The 18,788-nt window shown below is 37.8% G+C and overlaps 2 protein-coding genes across 2 annotated transcripts; one reads left to right on the forward strand and one right to left on the reverse strand.

Annotated features, from left to right (window-relative positions):
• Positions 1-5,901: 5,901 nt before the first annotated feature.
• Positions 5,902-10,666, forward strand: LOC100690206 (serine/threonine-protein kinase SBK1). Its single transcript, XM_003449095.5, has 4 exons — positions 5,902-6,118; positions 6,861-7,023; positions 7,849-8,051; positions 8,713-10,666. The coding sequence occupies exons 2-4, from the start codon at positions 6,861-6,863 to the stop codon at positions 9,304-9,306; spliced, it is 960 nt and encodes a 319-aa protein (XP_003449143.1). The 5' UTR covers positions 5,902-6,118; the 3' UTR covers positions 9,307-10,666.
• A 2,648-nt stretch (positions 10,667-13,314) lies between these two features.
• Positions 13,315-16,372, reverse strand: LOC102077892 (uncharacterized). Its single transcript, XM_019349907.1, has 5 exons — positions 16,334-16,372; positions 15,570-15,698; positions 15,066-15,161; positions 13,926-14,036; positions 13,315-13,785 (listed from the first exon to the last, which is right to left on the reverse strand). Exons 2-5 carry the CDS (start codon positions 15,655-15,657, stop codon positions 13,679-13,681), a joined length of 402 nt encoding a protein of 133 aa, XP_019205452.1. The 5' UTR covers positions 15,658-15,698; positions 16,334-16,372; the 3' UTR covers positions 13,315-13,678.
• Between the last annotated feature and the right edge of the window lie 2,416 nt (positions 16,373-18,788).

The following is an 18,788-nucleotide window of genomic DNA, read 5'->3' on the forward strand; positions in this document are numbered from 1 at the left end:
TGAAAAACAGTATAAGTAATATTTCTTGAATGATCATTCTGGCAGGTGTAATGTTCAGGACTTAAAAGCAGCAGCTGGAAATGTTAAAGCCACATTTAAAAACGTGTTTGTGGATGTTCTTAATGTCTTGTGTAGTTGTGTGTCTCTGTGTGTGGGTGTATGTGCATGTTTGTGATCTAAAGAGAGCGATAAACAACTGGAGTACAACACGAACCATCTGTCACCAAGAGTTGGACTGCAGAGCTGCAGTTTCTCACGCCTCAAAGTCCTACGCCCAGAGTCACTGCTGTTTATTAGTAAATCTTTTCTCCCACAGCAGGTGCTTACCGAACATGTCTGTATTTTAATGTATGTTAGATGCAGTGTGTGTAAAACCACGATGCACGCACAGAAAGGCTAAGCCACAAAAGAAAGCTTGTCTAAACTAGCCAAATGACTAAAACATCATGTACACACGCAAAGCCGTGCATGCAGGAAGATTGTAGTCACAGCCACACATTTCTGGCCAAGCCACAGTTGAGAACAGCTGTGAGATATGGTCTGCGATAAGAGTGACACATTTGGAAGTGATGACACATTAATGTAATTTTACACAGGGATAAATTTCTCAATTGTAACACTGAAGCCTTGTACTAAATGTCACTGGTGGTCTGTTTGGCTATTGTTCAGAACAGCTGTGTAGGATATGCAAAACACCTGACATCTATTTATATACCAGAGGACCAACTCTGACCTAAAAGTGACAATAAATTTAAGGAAGAAATCTTCATTTAAAAAACACAGTTTTTGCAGGGTTTTCAATATTACAATATAGATTAAATTACTGATTCATTAAAGCTTCTCTAAATTATATTTGCCTCAGAATATTTGGAAGTTCTTGAACCCACAGAGAGTTATCAGAAATAGAAATTTCTGTAGCTACCTACAGGTTTATGATGTTTATCAAGTCATATTATTGCTGCATTGGTGCTGGCAAGGTAGAGTAGTGAAATGACACTCATAATACTGATGAGCCCTTTATTGTGTGTCTTTCTGTCTATCTTCACTGCTCCACTATCCAATAAAGGAAATAATGCTCAAAAAAGAACAAATGTTCTAATAACACTGATTTAGGTTTAACATCTTCAACTAACTTTTAAACTTAGGTCCATATTTTAGAGACTGACAGTTTGTTTTTTTACCTGTAAACTGAAACATATTCCAGTTATAGTCATATAATGGAATGAAGCAGATAAAAGACCTGGAGTTGATTTGAGGTGTGGTGTTTGCAATATGCAATTTGCAGTTTAGAAGATTTTGCTGTGGACAGGCAAAATGCTGTCAAAGGAGCTCTCCATGCAGGTGAAATGAGCCATACTTAAGCTGTGAAAACCCATTGCTACAATAAATAAATTGCTACAATATTGGATGTCCATGAAAGACAAAAAAGCCAGCACACTGCAGGAAAAAACATTCTCTGAACAGATGAGACCCAGATCAACCTCTACCAGAATGATGGAAAGAAAAATGTATTGAGAAAGCGTGGAACAGCTAATGATCCAAAGAATACATACATCATCTGTAAAACACGGCAGAGGCAGTGTGATGGCTTCGACATGCATGACTTATTAATGATGTGTTTATTGATGATGTGACACAAGGCAGAAGCAGCCGAATGAATCCTCAGGAGTTAAGATCTGCTCAAATCCATCTAAATGCAGTCAGATGGGGCGCTGCTTCATAATACAGATAGACAATGATCCAAAACATACAGCCAAAGCATCCCAGGAATTTATTAAAGCAATAATAAAGAAATATTCATGAATGGCCAAGTCAGTCACCTGATCTTATCCCAAGCATGCATTTCACTTGTTTAAGACTAAACTTCAGACAGAAAGGCCCACAAACAAACAGCGGAGCATTAAAAAGGAGGAAACCCAGCATCTGGTGATGTCCATGAGTTCAAGAATTAAGGCTGTCATTGTCAACAAAGAGTTTTTAACTAAGTATTAGAAATGAAAATTTTCTTTTCAGTTAATTTCTGCAATTACTTCTGAGCCCCTGAAATGAAGGGATTGTGTCAAAATGCTTTAGTTCCTCACATTTTTATGCAATCTTATTGTTCAAGCCACTGAATTAAACCCACTGAATTAAACCCACTGGATTTAAGCTGAAAGTCTGCACCTCAACTGCATCTGAGTTGTTTCATTTAAAATTCACTGTGGTAATGTACAGAACAAAAATTAAAAAAAAAAAAAGTTGTCTCTTTCCAAATATTTATCGAGCTAATTGTATTTATATCACAAAAACAGTCAACTCAACATACTTTATACTGTAAGGTAAAGCTCATACAATGAAAACTAACATCAGGAACCATCACTGCCAATGATGACGGGGAGCTCAAAGAAGTAAATAAGGGTACTTTCAGGCCTACAGTGTTTCGTCCCGTTAAATCAAACTCTGGTTTGTTTTCCCCATTGGTGTAGTTTGTTTGTGCAGATGTGTACACAGTAATCTCACTCGGAAGCAATTTGGTTCACTTGGAGCTTACTTGGATTTTTCTTCTGTGTGAAATGAAACCAAATCACAGGGAGAAGCTGATGAGTTTAAAAGTTTATAAACTCATCGGCTGATTTGGACAGACTTGCTGCTGCAAGCTGTTCTTCACTGTTAATGGAGTGAAAAGGTTCACCTGTTAAGCCAAAGTCAGTCCCATATCCCAGACCTGCTCTCAGTTCTGGAATCACAAGGCTGAAAGTGATCTTGTATGAAGTCATGTGTGACTGTGCGGCACGGCAAATAAACAGAATTCTCCAAATGTCCATGTGTTCCTAAAAGATGTTCACTGACTTTAGAGAACTGTGGGATATATGAACTTTTCCTGCAGTTTATTTGGTAATGATAGTGGTGGCATAATTTTTACCTGCTGGTAAAACATATATTTTGTTGAACGTCTCTGTAATATTACTGGCATGTGTGCTACTGGCATCCATGTGATGATTGCTAAAGGCTATATCTTTATTAGAAATAATTACAAACTGTGAAAGGAATATTGAGAAGTGAGACTGCTCTGCTCTGTAATTTAATTCTTGTGAGGACACGAGGGCATCAAAGATGGGATAGGAAGCTGGGATATGGATTCAGTCTGGCGCCGTGAAGACTACTGCGCACCATCCTGGGATGAAAAAGATCCCAGAAATGACATGACTCTATGTCAGTGGTGACAGCGTAACATGATGATCATAAACTTCAAAACATGCTCCACTACATAACTTTAATCACTGATGGCAGCGTGACTGAGGACGAGAGAGCGTTGCTATGATGTTCGCTGACTACTACCAAACATAGCTGGATATTTTTGGAATCCACAGAAGTAGAAAAATAGATACACTATATATAGTTTCATCAGGTCCATTATAATGTGCTTACAAAAAGAATAAAACAAAACAAAAATCAGTAAAACTTTGAATTTGTATTGGTGTGTGTAGCTGGGTAAATGAGACAAGCTTGCACAAGTACTTTGTAAAACAGAAAAGACGGAAAATTGCTAAATACTACGTTCAGTTACCATTCCTTCTGTCCTGGTGTGAACCGCTTGAATGGGTTAGTAGTGAGTGACACCTCATTATCCCACCGCAGCCCTGCAGAGACCAACACGCCAACGTATCCGTTTCTTTGTGTTGTTAGTTCTGTTTGCATGGATGCTCTGTGCCCTCAGATTAAGTGTTCATGACACGGGGCAAAAAACACATACATACACAGTCACTGAGACACAGGTGCAGCAATAACACCACAGACACATCAGTGGGTTGTAGATGACAGCCTGGAGGATTTGTTTGTTCGACTGCCACAGCTTGAGTGCATTTATGGCTCCCAGTTCAGAGTCACAAAGGTGAACCTCCCACCGGGCTGGTGCTGTCTTCCCCTTAAAGACCCACTTCCAAGTGAAAATTTCAACAACATGCATCCAAGGCTACGCTTATTTCAAACATATGTCAACACTTTTATTATTATAATAAAATAATTTATACTTCTAATTATCAGGTCTGCTTTGACGAGTAGGCTCTGCACACAGAACAGATTATTAATAGGCTATTTTCATAATATTGAATAAACATGAAAATCCTGTCAGTTGTTGTAAACTGATTACATTTAAGAAAACAAAAGCAACAAAGACAAAAAAAGAAAAGAAAAGCAGCATTTTTGCATTTTTCCAAATCAAAGAATCGCATAGACATACAAGTAGTTTGTTGGAGTTGTATTAGTATGTAATGCCCAGAGTAGCTAACAAAGTCTTTTTTTAAAGAAAGAAAGAAAAGAAAAGAAACTACTGTTTCCTTCCTTTTGACCGTTCAATTATTGTAGATGTTTGTAATTAAGCAGAGTCTCCACCAGATATTCACAATTTGGTTAGCTCAGTCTAAAAATAGAGAATACAAAAAAATCACAGGCAGGTAAAAAGTGAGGCATGCCGGTTATGGGCCGGGCTTTTCTACCAGAAAGTATTCACTGTTTAATACCAAAGCAATGCATAAATTAACATTTTAACCTGTTGATGATGATAGATGGAAAATTAGAGGATCATTAAAATTAAATCATCTGATAGCTTTACAGGTGCTTGACACAATAGCACTAGATGAAGGTATGTGTTTACCAAAATTAGTACATCAATGTCTTCTTTAAAGTTCAGGTGCAATTCATCTAGCAACAAAAATTGTGGCTCAGACAGCCAACAAAAGCATAGGCCATTCCACAAGACTGTCGAGGACAGGAGTGTTTTATTTGACATCAGGAACACATGTGATGACTTTGCAAACTATTTGTTTGAATTCACATGTCTGACTTCATATCATGGCAGCCATTAAGTCCCTATTGCAGGACAGGATGTTTATATCCCTAAAGAAATTGAGTTAAGCAACATTCAGCTCTAGTTATTTCCCGTAGTACAGAAGGAAAAATCTCATTATAGTCATGCTACTATAAAAACAAAGCCTGTATGGCAACATTCATTAGACATGCACAGTAAAATACAGAATAGAACATCTAACACACAACTCAAGAGTGAACTGCTTTCTCTCTTCCAAATACTGATCACTGAGTCCAATCTGCAATGCAATCAGAGCATCATAACCATGTGTCATATGATATATTTACTTGGACACCTCAGCCTCATTTGTAAAGTGGTAACAAATCCCAGTCAAAAGGTCAGTGTAGCAATACCACACTAAAAATACTTAAATAAAAGTCCATTCATTTCAGTTTCCTCGGTTACAGTCAGTGAAGATACACTTTAGATATTGTTATTGTATAGTTCAACCTGTAATAAGTTACTTTCTAAAGCACCTACAATCATCAGTGAGGTTAATATGTTTAAGAAGAATATTTTCATCTAAACTACACCGGTGGAGTATGAAGCAGGCAAAAACTGGTAGATATAAAAGTATCCACAATTTGCTACATTCCTCCATTAAAAATAGATTTGGGTCAAATGTTTTATGTGCTTCAGAGTAACTGGGAAAGAATAAAAAATTATGTAGTTATTTCCATACTTATATTTATGATGATTTTAGTTCAACCACAAAGAAACATGTTTCTGCATGGGGTATGTCAAAAGGCTAAAGTCACTGTTTGTGTGTGTGTGTGTGTGTGTGTGTGTGTGTGTGTGTGTGTGTGTGTGTGTGACAGAGCCACAAATATTGAAACTGTCATATCATTTGCTTTTTCCATTAAGTAAGGTTTATGAAAATGTGTTTAAATTTGTGTTTTTCATATATTTATACTATATGCACATGTGCAGTTGATTTTAGTGTGATCGTGTGATCGTGTATGTGTGTTTACGTGCGCGCGCCCTCCCCAGTGGCAGTTTGTAATCAGCTGTCAAAGTGGGCACTGACCCCATCGCAGCATTTGAGAGCTGCATGCTGGGAAACGAAAAGCTTTCAAGTCCACTCATGCAGCAGCAGCAGTGAAAGTGAAGGACAGGCAGCACAGACATTTAACCTGCACTTGTTCAAGATATTGATTAGCTGCATTTTGTCAGTTGTGAGAATGGTGGTTTAAGCCTATGCATTTTTTGTGTGTGTTTGGATTGCCATTTTTTAAACTCCACTGACTTTATCAAGAACAGTAAAGAGCAAAGGTAAGATTTTATTATGGTTTATATGATAATCATGGCTAAAGATGGCAAACCACTGACAAAACTACTAAAAAAATCTGTAATCCCATTTATTGTTTTCATCGAAATATACAAAAGTACTTCATTTTTTCTCATGCATAGCAAGTATAACAATGTGTGTGATTTTTTTAAAAGTAAATAACAACCATCCAAATGCATTGGTAGATGTTCCTGATCAAAAAATCCCTGATAGTATGAATGATAGTTTACATTTTAGTTGACACTGGAAATTAAAGTTTTTCAGAAACAAAAGAGCCATTTCTTGAAAAAAACTGCACTCTTACTTCACCTGAAATTGTAGATTTGGTTTTTCTTCCAGAATATTGTGCTGGCGTCTCAAACCTCAGGTTGAAAATTTTAGCTCTGGCTTTTGATTTAACCATAGATGAAGATTCTGGGTCAAACTTTTGTTTAATATGCTATGCTGTTTAATTTATGTTCTTAAATTAGGATTTAAATCAGTATTTTTATCTTTTCAAACTTTAACAAAATCTTAACATAATTAACATTTTTAAAGTATTTAATGGCTGTGCACACACCCTATGTGGCTCTATCACATCAGCTCTGACCAAAATTTCAATGGCATCCAACAAGCTGCTTGCACAAACAAGGGATTGAGTTTTCTTGATTGTTTGTTTGTTTGTGGGAGAGCAATGTTACATTTGAAAAAGCACTTCCTTTGTTTTTGCTTTATGTTTGGCTAAAGATGATTGAGCTGGGCCTCCCTGATGGCAGCCTGATTGATGAGTTGATGGAGCTGACAGCACAGAGCCTCAGTCACCTGGAAATCCAAGAACACTTCAACATCATCAAAGAGATCGGACGAGGGAAATACGGGAAAGTGCTCCTGGTTACACATCGCTTTAGAGGTATGACTGCACTTATTCTTCTTAAAGCAGAGTATAACCGGTTTCTTTCTATTGGTATTATAAAAATCTTTTGTTTCCCAGGAGAAATCAGTTAAAGAATTTACCTGCTTTAATGTTCGGAATCTGATTAAAAAAATACTGAGTTTTAAAATTTCTTAATACATGGCAGAATATAGTTTTTTATTTGCACTTAGCTGTTGTATTCTCATGAAAGGATGCAATATATGATGACATATAATGGTTCTGAAATAGTACATAGCGAAAAGTACATATTCAACAGACTTAAGACCAAAAACACGTAGTAATTTATAGTCTCCAAAAAGTCACCAAAGTTGTTCTTTTTGTCATGCCAGACATCTCTGTGGGTTGAAATAAAATAACAGCTACTGAGAGAGAAAATGCTTTAGTGAAGAAACCTCAGGTTAAAAATTTGGAAATTTGGAAAAACTGCTACTTGAAGAAAAACTAAGATGTATGATGCCTTCTGATTCTGTGCAAATCTTGAAACCTGGATGACCCAGAGCGATTGAGTCAAATCAAAGTGGAGCAATAAGGGTGTCAGTGGAGACAAAGTAGACAGCATGAATGCATACCATGGGGTTGCAAAGGGTGGCTGGCTTGAGGCCTGGAGGTTCTCAATTTGGAAACAGCTTGCGTGTATGGGGGTGACCTAGGAGAGGTTTAACGTTTTGGAAATACTCTGTTGTTGTGTCTTAAATAATTATCATATTCAACTGTCATCAGTTTGATTTCTCTGTTTAACAAAGTAACACAAACATGTGTATGAACTGGGATACTAATTACAAAAACATGAATGATCTGCAGGGACTCCCATGGCATTGAAAGTGATGCCCAAAACTTCAACTAAGCTGCAGGGCTTTCTGCGAGAGTACTGCATCTCCTTGCACCTGTCCTGCCACCCCTGCATTGTGGGTCTCTTTGGCATTGCCTTCCAGTCTAATGAGCATTACTGCTTTGCCCAGGAGCTGATCATTGGAAGGGACCTTTTTGCTGTCATTCAACCAAAAGTGAGTCAAACAATTGCAAAACAAGACTAGAACTAGAGCTATAATAGTGGGTCTGTAAGACTGTAATGTAATGTAGGTAAAGCATTAATTGTGAATTAGCATTAATCACAAAGTGCAGTTGAAACCGATGGCAATAACTCAGGATACAATAACGTACTAAAGATATATCTTCTGGCCACTAGAGGAAATGGCATTGAGTCATCTCGCTGAAAAAATGTATCTCACTGTATCTCAATAAATCCACAATGCTAGAAAAAAAATCAAGCAATCAAAATGAAAATCAGTAGATTTAATCCGCTGTGGGCCCTGGAGATCTGGGGACGACCCTTTCAGCGCCGTCCATAAGCCATGGCTGTTTTCAAATCTTCCTAAGATGAACTGCTGACATATTAAAGCATTAAGATTTAGACCCGTCAAATATTCAGAATTAAAAGATTCTAATGAAGTGGGTTCATTTGAACTTAGGCTGACTGAATTATACCTTTCATTCCAATACGAAATTTGAATTTCCAAATTTCTTGAACTCACATTCATCAGAAAAAAACATTTAGCCGTTCAATGTTTGTGGAAGAAATGATGAGCACTAGATATATATTAAAAATGACTGTATCCAGCTTCTATATCAGTCTCACTAGCCCATCTCCAATTTCATTTGTTCTAGGTGGGTATCCCAGAATCCTCAGTAAAACGCTGTGTTCTTCAGATCGCCAGTGCTTTGGAGTTCATCCACAGCCATGGCTTGGTCCACCGTGATGTGAAGCCTGAAAATATCCTTCTGCTGGACAATCTCTGCTGCCAGGTCAAGCTGGCGGACTTTGGCCTTGCCCAGAAGAGAGGAACCCTGATACGTTTTATCACAGGAATCCTTCCCTACATGTCCCCTGAACTTTGTTCTGTAGCTCTGCCCGAGGGCCAGAAAGAGGTGACTGCTCCACCTCTGAGTGTGGAGCCAAGTCTGGACACCTGGGCATTTGGCGTGGTTATCTTCTGCATCCTCACAGGCTACTTCCCCTGGGAACGCTGTGTGGACTCGGATGACTTCTACGAGGAGTTTGCAGACTGGTGGAAAATGGAAGAGCGATCTAACGCTGAGGAGGACATCCCTCCTTTGTGGAAAAGGTTCACTCCAGAAGCCATGGAGATGTTTGGTAAGCTCCTGGCTCTGGATGCAGGAAAAAGGTGTTCAGTAGGAGATGTGAGAGCATATGTGGAGAAGGACTGGCTGAAGAAGGTGCCAGGTAATGATCAGCAGTAAAAGTTGGGGAAAAAAGTAAAAAAAGAAAGCAGCTCTCCCTGGATTTTATAGTTCCTTATTGCTTAAAAACATTAAAAATATATGATGTAGCTCAAAGCCAGCATGTGGTTTGCAGTGATAAAACAGTTTTTAGTATCATTCTGATGCCTTTGTCCTTGTGTAAAAGTAATGTCTTTTTGTATATGAGATGATACAGACTGTATGTCAAAATACATGTGTACCTTATTGGACATGCAGTATATTTGAGGTTCAGTAGTATAGCACATAGACTGTGCCTGCAGACACAGAGTTGAATTTTTGTTTGAATTTACTGTAAGTCCACCAGACTTACAAATGACCTAATAATTTCTCAACAGGTTCATCTATGAAATTTATGTTTGATTACTGCAAAAACAGCATAAAATGAGAAAACAGATGCAAAACAATAAAAAAGGAGGGAACAGAGATGGTTCCAGAGAAACAATGAGTGACATAAACAAAACAATTAATGCAAAGTTACAGCTGTTGCTGCAGAGTGCTTCTAGTTTTTCATACACTGCTTTTGTATTTTCACTTAGTTTCTGTGAAATAAACAATGACATGGTGTAATAATGATAAAGACCACATGATTTTTCTTTATGTTCTATGTAAAAACTAAACATTTAAAAAGTGTGTGTACCCAGCATGCAAAAATATACAATTCATGATTATATGTTCTGTAGTTACATGGTTATGTATCTTATGTACAAAGAGAAAACCCAAGAAGCTGATTCTGTTTATCTGGACGTAACGTTTTCAGCGGGATAAACATTTCATCACTTATTCAAATGAATGAAACTAGCACCACTGACGATCACTAATATGCAAATTGTCATGGTCATGAGTACCATCCACAGAGAGACATCTTTCACCATCTTACAATGTTGTGATTGCAGCTCTCGGCTCAAATACACACAGTTACATAAAACAGATCAAATTCATAACCTCACAAGTCATTTTTTGTCCCCCGCCTGTCATACTTTATTGACCTTTCTTTAACAAGGTTACATTGCATAATCTCATGCAGCTTGTTCTCCACTGATGGATGTCTCGCTGTTGCTGTTGCTGTTCACGTACACGGGACACCAGTGTTGCTTTCAGACTGGAATGTTTCAGGATCTGAGGATGGAAGAACCAGATTGACCTGAGTCCTTAATGTGCTTTTCCAACTCATGCTTTACTATATTTTTAGGACATTACACAAACTGGGGTCTTCTTTCAGTTCCCTCTGGGACCCAAGTGCACTTCCAGGCCTGTCATACAAAAACTAATACAGGCAGTGTATTAGTAGAAAAGCCGGTGGAGGAATTTGGCTCACTGACTGTAGAGTGGTGTGAAAAAGTGTTTGCCCCCTTCCTAATTTCCTATTTTTTTTGTATGTTTGCCAAACTTGAATGTTTCAGATCATCATTTTAAATGAAGGCGTTTATTATTAACCTAATAACTGGTTGGGCCACCCTTAGCAGAAACAACTGCAATCAAGCATTTGCAACAACTAACAATGAGTCTTTTACAGCACTGTGGAGGAATTTTGGTCCACTCATCTTTGCAGAATTTTTATAATTCAGCCACACTGGGGTCTTTTGTGACCTCCCGAATGAGTTCAGTAATCAGGCCAGAGTGTGAAACTGAACTGAGCTTTCCAAAAAATGTAGTTATTCACAGTTAATTCATGATTTAACAAGAGGGGCAATAATTTTTTCACACAGGACCAGGGAGGTTTGGATAACCTTTCTGCATTAATCTATGAAATCATCATTTAAAAACTGCATTTTATTGTTACTTTGGTTATGTTTGTCTAATCTAAAAATTTGTTTGATGATCTGAAACATGTGAGTGTGATAAATATTCAAAACACTAGGTAATACGAAAGGAGGCTAACACTTTTTCACATCACTGTATGTGCTGATTCTCACATGAAGAGAAGATTAAAATGTTTTGCGAGTGTGTTCTATGTAACAAGGCATCACACCAAGTTCATGGTTCTGCAGACTTCAGAACTCGCAGTAAACTTTTTATTATGTTTATTGTTCCTTCTACATATTAGATTTTTAGAGTGGACATTTTGTGAGAAGTTACATTCTGTGTATCTAATTTTAATAACATTTATACCAATAAGTGTGTGTGTGTGGACAGCATCTACAGTAAGCATGATTTGGAGGTAACAAGTGTGTAAACCAAACAACAATAATTAAAAAAATCAAACAAACAGGCTGTGGACAGACATGATTTCTATTGTTAAGAAACATGATTTCTCATTTTATATTACAACACTGTGTATATGGCTTCTGAGTCCCCACTGCTTCCTTCTCTGGACAAATGACACTTGAGACTCACTGTAATTATCATTGAGATCACTTACAGACCACTATGTCTCTGCTGTATCTATTTCAGCTTCAGCTACACAGCAGACTTAATCCTACACCATGATCCTTTAGCAAGGCCTCTGACAGCGATGCTGGCTGTGATGTTTACATATGACATGAGGGGCACTGCTTACAAATTAGTCCCTTTGGGTGTATCGTTCGCTCTCTTCTCAGTGGCCCTTGGCTAACTCCTAACCAAGCATCTGAGGCCTTAGTAGGTCTGTCAGTCTTATAAAAGCTGCACTATCCAGTCTGTCAGTGCCTCAACGATGGCCTTACTCGGGTTAACATTTGTAGTAAGCAGCTGCTCTAATTTTGGCCATTGGCATAAATTCTTAAGTCATAATAGAGAATGTTGTTTCATTTTCAGTTTCAGAACTTCAGTGACTCTCAAAACGTCTTGTTGATGAAACAGCTTATCTCTCAGGCATTAGGAGATGCACTCAGAGGATCAAACCTAAACATGTCACTCATTTTATGTCAGTGCTATTCATCTATCCAGTGTCCCATGGTAAAAACAAAATGTAATGTCAGCTCAACGGTAATATTGGCTGGTAAGTTTTGGTCAGCAATACATCCATAATTCACCCTGATTTCAAATCGCATGCTAATGCTGACTAGCCTGCAATTCACCAAGTGGCTTTCTGAGCCTGCATTTCTCTGCAATTACAAACTCTATTTAAACAATCTTGGTATCAAAATAAAGCTAACATTTATGAGATTTCATCAGAGGTGTAAACATTACAGCAAATGTTACTAGATCAAAGTTACAGAAGCTGGAATATAGAAAAAGTAAGTATAATTTATTTTTGGATTTTATTGCACATAAACACTTTGAAAATATGCTTCGGTTCACATTTAACTCCAGAAAAAAAGAAATCAACATATCGACATTGTCTGTGCAAAGATTTATGCTCCTGAAGTAAAACAGTGAAAGATTACAGCACTTTTAATGAATAGAAAGCCAGGTGTTTTGCAGTTTGCTACATTTTGGCAACATATGTCAGTTGAAATATCTTAGGTATTGAACAGCAGAAATTATTTAACTTTATTTACATGCCTAAAAATGTTTGTTTTTTGAACAAAGTTTCAAAAAACTTTGTTTTTTGAAACTTTTCTGAATCAGTTTCTGAATCAGTGTGTGTTGATTTTTTTGACAAATGCGGCAGGCTTTGACTAGCTTGCTGCTTTCACTGTGTTTGGTGGTTGTAGAAATGGTTTATATGAGCTCTTAGCTGAGATTCAGAGGTTTACGGGACTTATATTACCAAGCTCTTGTTACAGCCAAATAAATAAGATCTCCCCCCTTTTTGCCCCGGGCACTGGAGGTGCTGGGGCTCAAGAGGCTAGTCTTAAAATAAAATGTACCTGCCAAAGAAGCTAAACAGACTGAAAGATCACCCACCGGACACTCACAACAGTCACAACCTTAATTATTCTTAAGTTTAAGAAAAATAAACAAATTGGGTGAGTTATAGAAAAATGTGTTCTGTGAACATTTGTCATGAATGTGAAAGTTAGCCCTAAATTAGCTGCAGAAAAAAAAGCTACAACCATGAGAAGAAATAAACACAAAAGATAATAAATGAAATCTAATAGTTTTTTATTTGTAAAGTTGAGCATTTTTAAGATGAAGACTAAACAGACCAGCTTAGCACTACTACAACTGAGACTCTGGTGTCTCAACGACCATCTACTGACACATTGAAAATATCAAGACGACAACCACAAGATATTGAATATTTATGCTTTAAAGATCATATTTTACTCAGAGTAATACCTTATCACTCTTATACATTTTGCATTAAAGAGTTTTTGCTATACAGTATCAAAAGAGAGATTGTTTTTGTTTTTACAGCAAGTTCTTGCATCAAATATAGTTTTCCTTCAGCCATTTCATTAAATGTATATTGCATTTAAAGATTTTAATATTGTTTTTCATTTAGTCCTCATTCCTTCGCACCAATCCTGGGGCTGCTGTGTTTAAGTCATGTGTGGCTGACATGGACCTCTGCTGTAGTCAGTGTGGTTCCAGCGATTGTATCGATGTCGTCAAAACTCTCCACTGGATTTTCCACTTGATAGGTCACCCCATCTGTCACAAAGAAAAACAGATGACACGTGTTAAACATTGATTAGTCTTATTTATTTTTATTTATTTGCCATTTACTTATATTAAAATGGAAACACTGTGATCAAACTAGTTTAGAGCTCCAGTGCTTTCATTATGGACACCTTTATGTGTGTTGATGTTGATGGCAGTAGTGCCTGGAAAGGTCAGGGGTCGAGCCTCATCTGCTTGAATATCATCCTTCTCTGAGATTAATTCAGCCTCTGATCTGACACCTGAATGAAAAATAGCAAGAGAACACTTACACCATGCTGGCTTTTTAAAAAACAAATATTTCCCAAAAAACTCCCACATGCCAGATCTGTGACTGTTTTTCAAAGACAACTGAACCTCACATCCTGAAAAGGACAGTTTAATAGGAATGATCTGAGATAAATCTAAGATAGGCAAATAGTTTTATAAAAAGAACTCTGGCACAGAAGAACATCTTAATAAATAGGAAATGTATACATTTTCAGTTTGTGACAGTGTCAAAGGTGAAAATTCTACTTTAAGATTATTATCACAGACTTAGACTGCATTATGTTAAAAAGTGCTGCTTTGCAATGAGGCCCATCTAGCGAGTGAAAGCTGTGTGTTTGCAGCTTAAAAATATTTGCATTTTCACTGGACTGTGAGTGGAAACATGGTGGCCGATTGGCTGACAGATTGTTTTCACTTTTGACATATTTTCAATCAATCAAATAAGCGCTGTTCCTGGTCATGCTCCTGACGATGCTATTTCTGGGGGTTTGACACTCTGGACTAAAAAACACTGGTCTTTGTATCCAGAGACCTAACTCTCATCACCAATGATGCGAGAATTTTGCATTTGCATCTGTTTTATATCTCTGTTCAGGTTCATTGTGAAATTTTGGTGAAATTGAAAGTGCATGTCTTCGAATGGTCAGCAGGGAGCAGCAGTAGCAGTGCACAAGGAGACAACATCAGAAGGGATAAAAGTCTAATTTAATTCAGGTGAGGTTTTGTTTTTTATAAGCAGAGAGACTGCAGTTCTTGATGCAATACAATTAGGTAGAAATAACTTACAAAAGAAAAAAATAATTTGTTCAATTAATATCTAATGATAAGTAATATTATCAGTGTAAAGTTAAAAAAAAAAGTGTTAAAGGTGTTGCTGCTTTTTATATTTCCAAACTAAAATAGTGATCTTAATGATGTACAGTGTGTAAATGACACTAAGCTAAATATTTGTTTAGGGGGAAAAAGACAATATAAAACGAATGAAAGACTTAATGACTCACCACCACAACTGAAGTCTTCCATCTCATTTTCTTTGTCAGTGACATCTTCATGTTCCCCACCTTGAAACTCCAGTTCTTTCCCTGGCAGCATTCTTGCTGAAAGGTTACAGCATTACACATTTACTCATACAGTACATAACAACAGCTGTCTCACCAGTGCACTGTGCTAATGTACCAGTGAGGTAACAAGGTGCACAAGAGCAGGAAAAACACAACACAAGAACAGGTGTGGTTAATTTTTCCAGTTCTGTATTTACATTTTCAATCAAGCAGTGTTTGGTTGAGCTCATGTGCTGCTTGCTCAGTCAGCAGCAGTGATGGTGTTATTTGAAATGGCTGTATAGACTGCCCTCTTGTGGCAAAAAGTCTGCAACACCCTTTTTGGTTTTAAACTTGGAATATAAAGGATGATCTCATGTTCAATCAGGATTTTTACACTTTTTAAGGTTTTCAATTAAAAGTGAGACAAGCCATGTGTATACGTCATGTAATAAATATACTCACATGAAGCTCTGGACCTCCTCGCTCTCTTGACACAGAATCGTACAAATACAAAAGTCAAGATCACCACAACAAGAAGTCTCACACCCATGATAATAGGTGCTATGGATATAGAGGGATGTTTTTCATAGTCTGAAATCAAACACAGTCAGTTTATTATTTTTTCTGGATTCAGTCACAGTGAGTTTCAGTCATAATTTATCTGTATCACACTGACCAAAGTAAGTCAGCTCAGATTTACAGAATACAAAAAGTGTCTTTCTGTCAAAAACAAGTAATTAATTGATGGATTCATGGTTTCTCCTTTTCAGTGGTGCGGAACTTTACACTTTCTGTAAAAGCAAAGAAACTGTGTTTAAAGAAGGAATTTCAGGAAACAAGCTCATCCACTTCTGTCTGACAGATATGATGTTAGAGATGGTCAACTTAGCTTTAGCAAAATCACTAGGAGCAAAGCAAGCACCTGTCATCATTTTACATTTATTAAAGTTACAGTGTTCAACATATTTTTAAAAAATGTTCAAAAAATATTCTTGACAAAACCGATCAGACTATCAATTGATGCAAATTATTTGTGGCTTCACTATCTTATAAAGAACTTGACAATGTCATTTTTATTTAATGAAATCTTCCTTTTTATAAAATAAATAAAAATCACTCCCAAGATAATGAATTAAAATACTACCATAATTAACAGAGGACATACATGTATGTACTGTATATGTGAATGAGTCTATAGAAAGAGAGGTGTATGGACTCACACTTACCACTACAAGTAATGAACACCACATTTGTGTCACACTTTCCTTTAGCCCTTTAGACTTATTGAGAAAGGATTCATGGTTTCTCTTACCTTCACAAAGTATTTCAGCTGGAGAAGCGTTTCCACAGGAACGTTGTTTGACGGAGTGCTTGACGTCCATGGTAACATCAGTGAACTCCAGTGTTGTTTCTAAGTTGACCTTGAATCAAATTAAAACTTTTTCACATTCGGAGATACAGCCACAATAAAAAAAAACACTGAAATTTCTCTGGCAGTGAAAAACAGGCCTGACTGAAGCAACACACAGCAAAAGAAGTCACTAGAAGTCCAGACCAAAAGTATTGGGACATTCAATTTCTTTTATATTTCTGCAGACTTTGTGTCAGCAAAGTATCCAGTAAGTTTTTAACTTCAAACATTTGGTCAATTTGTGATTATTGAGATACACCTCTCATGCATTTCTTTCCATTTTATAAACCGCTATGACCGCTTCAAGAAGCAGAATGTAAAGATTTACCTGTTTGTCTTCCTTAGAGATGCTATGGTTTTCTTTCTTAATCACTTCACAGAGCTTTCTCACTAAAACTGGGGAAGGATTAAATGGACATACTCTTTCCCACTTATCTCGATAATTGACTTCAAGTACACCTCCATGTTTTTCAGTCGTGCGGAACTTTACACTTTCTGTAAAAGCACAGAAACTGTGTTTAAAGAAGGAAACAAGCTCATCCACTTCTGACAAATATGATGTTAGAGATGGTCAGCTTGTGTTCATAATGTGTTTAAAAAATGAACGAAAAATAACTTGTACATTTTTCAGATTTTTGAGATTACTTTTCTACTGAACCAGCCAAATGGTCATTGTTACGGAAACTGGAATAAGTTCCTTAAGAATGACATAAGCAACTTGAGAATGTCATTTTTACTTTAAAAAAACCTTTCTTTTTGCAAAGAAACAAAAAATGTAACAATTACCCCAAGATAATGAATTAAAATACTACCATAATTAACAGAGGACCTACATGTATGTACTGTATATAGGGATGAGTCTATAGAAAGAGAGGTGTATGGACTCACACTTACCACTACAAGTAATGAACACCACATTTGTGTCACACTTTCCTTTAGTCCTCCTGCACTGGCCAATGATGGAATGGTACTTTTCACAGCTGACATGGTAAATGTTACCTGAACCCTTTGATGGAGCTTTGGGTTTAATGAAGACAGCATTGCCACAAAGCTTTTCTTGGCAAACTTTGTGTGCATAGGATAGATCCCAGTTACTAGCACACACTGGAACGCCATCTATCCTCACTTCCCCACTACAGTTCTGTGAAAGGCTGACATTGGGCTCCTCTGGGAAGGAAAGCAATAAAACACTGCAGTCAAGTATTGATAAAGACATAAAGCACTGAAGTAGAAATGATCAGTTAATCATCTCTGCACTACAAAGTCAAAATATGAAGCACAAGTCCATAATCCATAAGAACTTTCTGCAGCCATTAACAAACACCAGAATAAACACCCCGAGGCTGCTTTTATTGTTGCTGGCGACTTCAACCACACCAACTTAAAGACAGTCCTCCCCAGATTCCACCAACATGTCTCCTGCCACACCAGAGGAGACAAGACTTTAGACCATGTTTATTCCAACTTGGCTGGAGCCTACAAAGCAACACCCCTCCCCCACATTGGACAATCGGACCATCTCTCCCTGTTCCTCACACCTAGGTATTCACCACTCATCCAACGTGTGAAACCTGCTGTGAGGACAATTAAAGTGTGGCCAGAGGGGACAGACGCAGTGCTCCAGGACAGATTTAAAAACACAGACTGGAATATGTTCACCCACACAGACCTGGACCAGTACGCCTCATCTGTACTGGATTATATCTCCAAAACCACAGACAGTGTCACCACCCAGAAACGGATCACCATGTACCCCAACCAGAAGCCTTGGATGAATCGGGATGTTCGTCTCCTCCTGAAGGCCCGCAACACCGCCTTTAGGTCAGGAGATGCACACGCCTACAGTACAGCCAGGGCTAATCTAAAGAAGGGCATCAAAAAAGCCAAACACCATTACAAAAAGAAGGTAGAAGAACACTTCTCCAACTCCAACCCCCGACGCATGTGGCAAGGACTGCAGACCATTACAGACTACAGGACCACCAAACCCTCCCCCGCATCCTCTGATGTCTCCTTCCTCAACGAGCTCAACAACTTTTATGCTCGTTTTGAGTGAGGAAACCCCACAACCACAACCAAAACAGACATGACGCCAGACCACCAACCTCTGACTCTCTCCCCCACCGACGTAGGAGCGGTGCTGAGCAGGATCAATGTCCACAAGGCTGCAGGTCCTGATGGCATCCCCGGGCGTGTTCTCAGAGCGTGTTCTGGGGAGCTTGCAGGAGTGCTCACAGACATATTCAACCTGTCCTTGGCCCACGCTGTGG

The sequence above is a fragment of the Oreochromis niloticus genome, linkage group LG20 (assembly GCF_001858045.2).
Source record: "Oreochromis niloticus isolate F11D_XX linkage group LG20, O_niloticus_UMD_NMBU, whole genome shotgun sequence".
Lineage (NCBI taxonomy): Eukaryota > Metazoa > Chordata > Actinopteri > Cichliformes > Cichlidae > Oreochromis > Oreochromis niloticus.

What these genes read in the sequence shown, in the direction of transcription:
- LOC100690206 (XM_003449095.5), top strand. Translation starts at nt 6,861, where the DNA reads ATGATTGAGCTGGGCCTCCCTGATGGCAGCCTGATTGATGAGTTGATG. An exon ending in GGTTACACATCGCTTTAGAG is followed by an intron (nt 7,024 to 7,848) that starts GTATGACTGCAC and finishes AATGATCTGCAG; the next exon opens with GGACTCCCATGGCATTGAAA. An exon ending in TTGCTGTCATTCAACCAAAA is followed by an intron (nt 8,052 to 8,712) that starts GTGAGTCAAACA and finishes CATTTGTTCTAG; the next exon opens with GTGGGTATCCCAGAATCCTC.
- LOC102077892 (XM_019349907.1), bottom strand. Translation starts at nt 15,657, where the DNA reads ATGGGTGTGAGACTTCTTGTTGTGGTGATCTTGACTTTTGTATTTGTA. An exon ending in GAGGAGGTCCAGAGCTTCAT is followed by an intron (nt 15,162 to 15,569) that starts GTGAGTATATTT and finishes GTAACCTTTCAG; the next exon opens with CAAGAATGCTGCCAGGGAAA. An exon ending in CAACATCAACACACATAAAG is followed by an intron (nt 13,786 to 13,925) that starts GTGTCCATAATG and finishes TCTTTGTGACAG; the next exon opens with ATGGGGTGACCTATCAAGTG.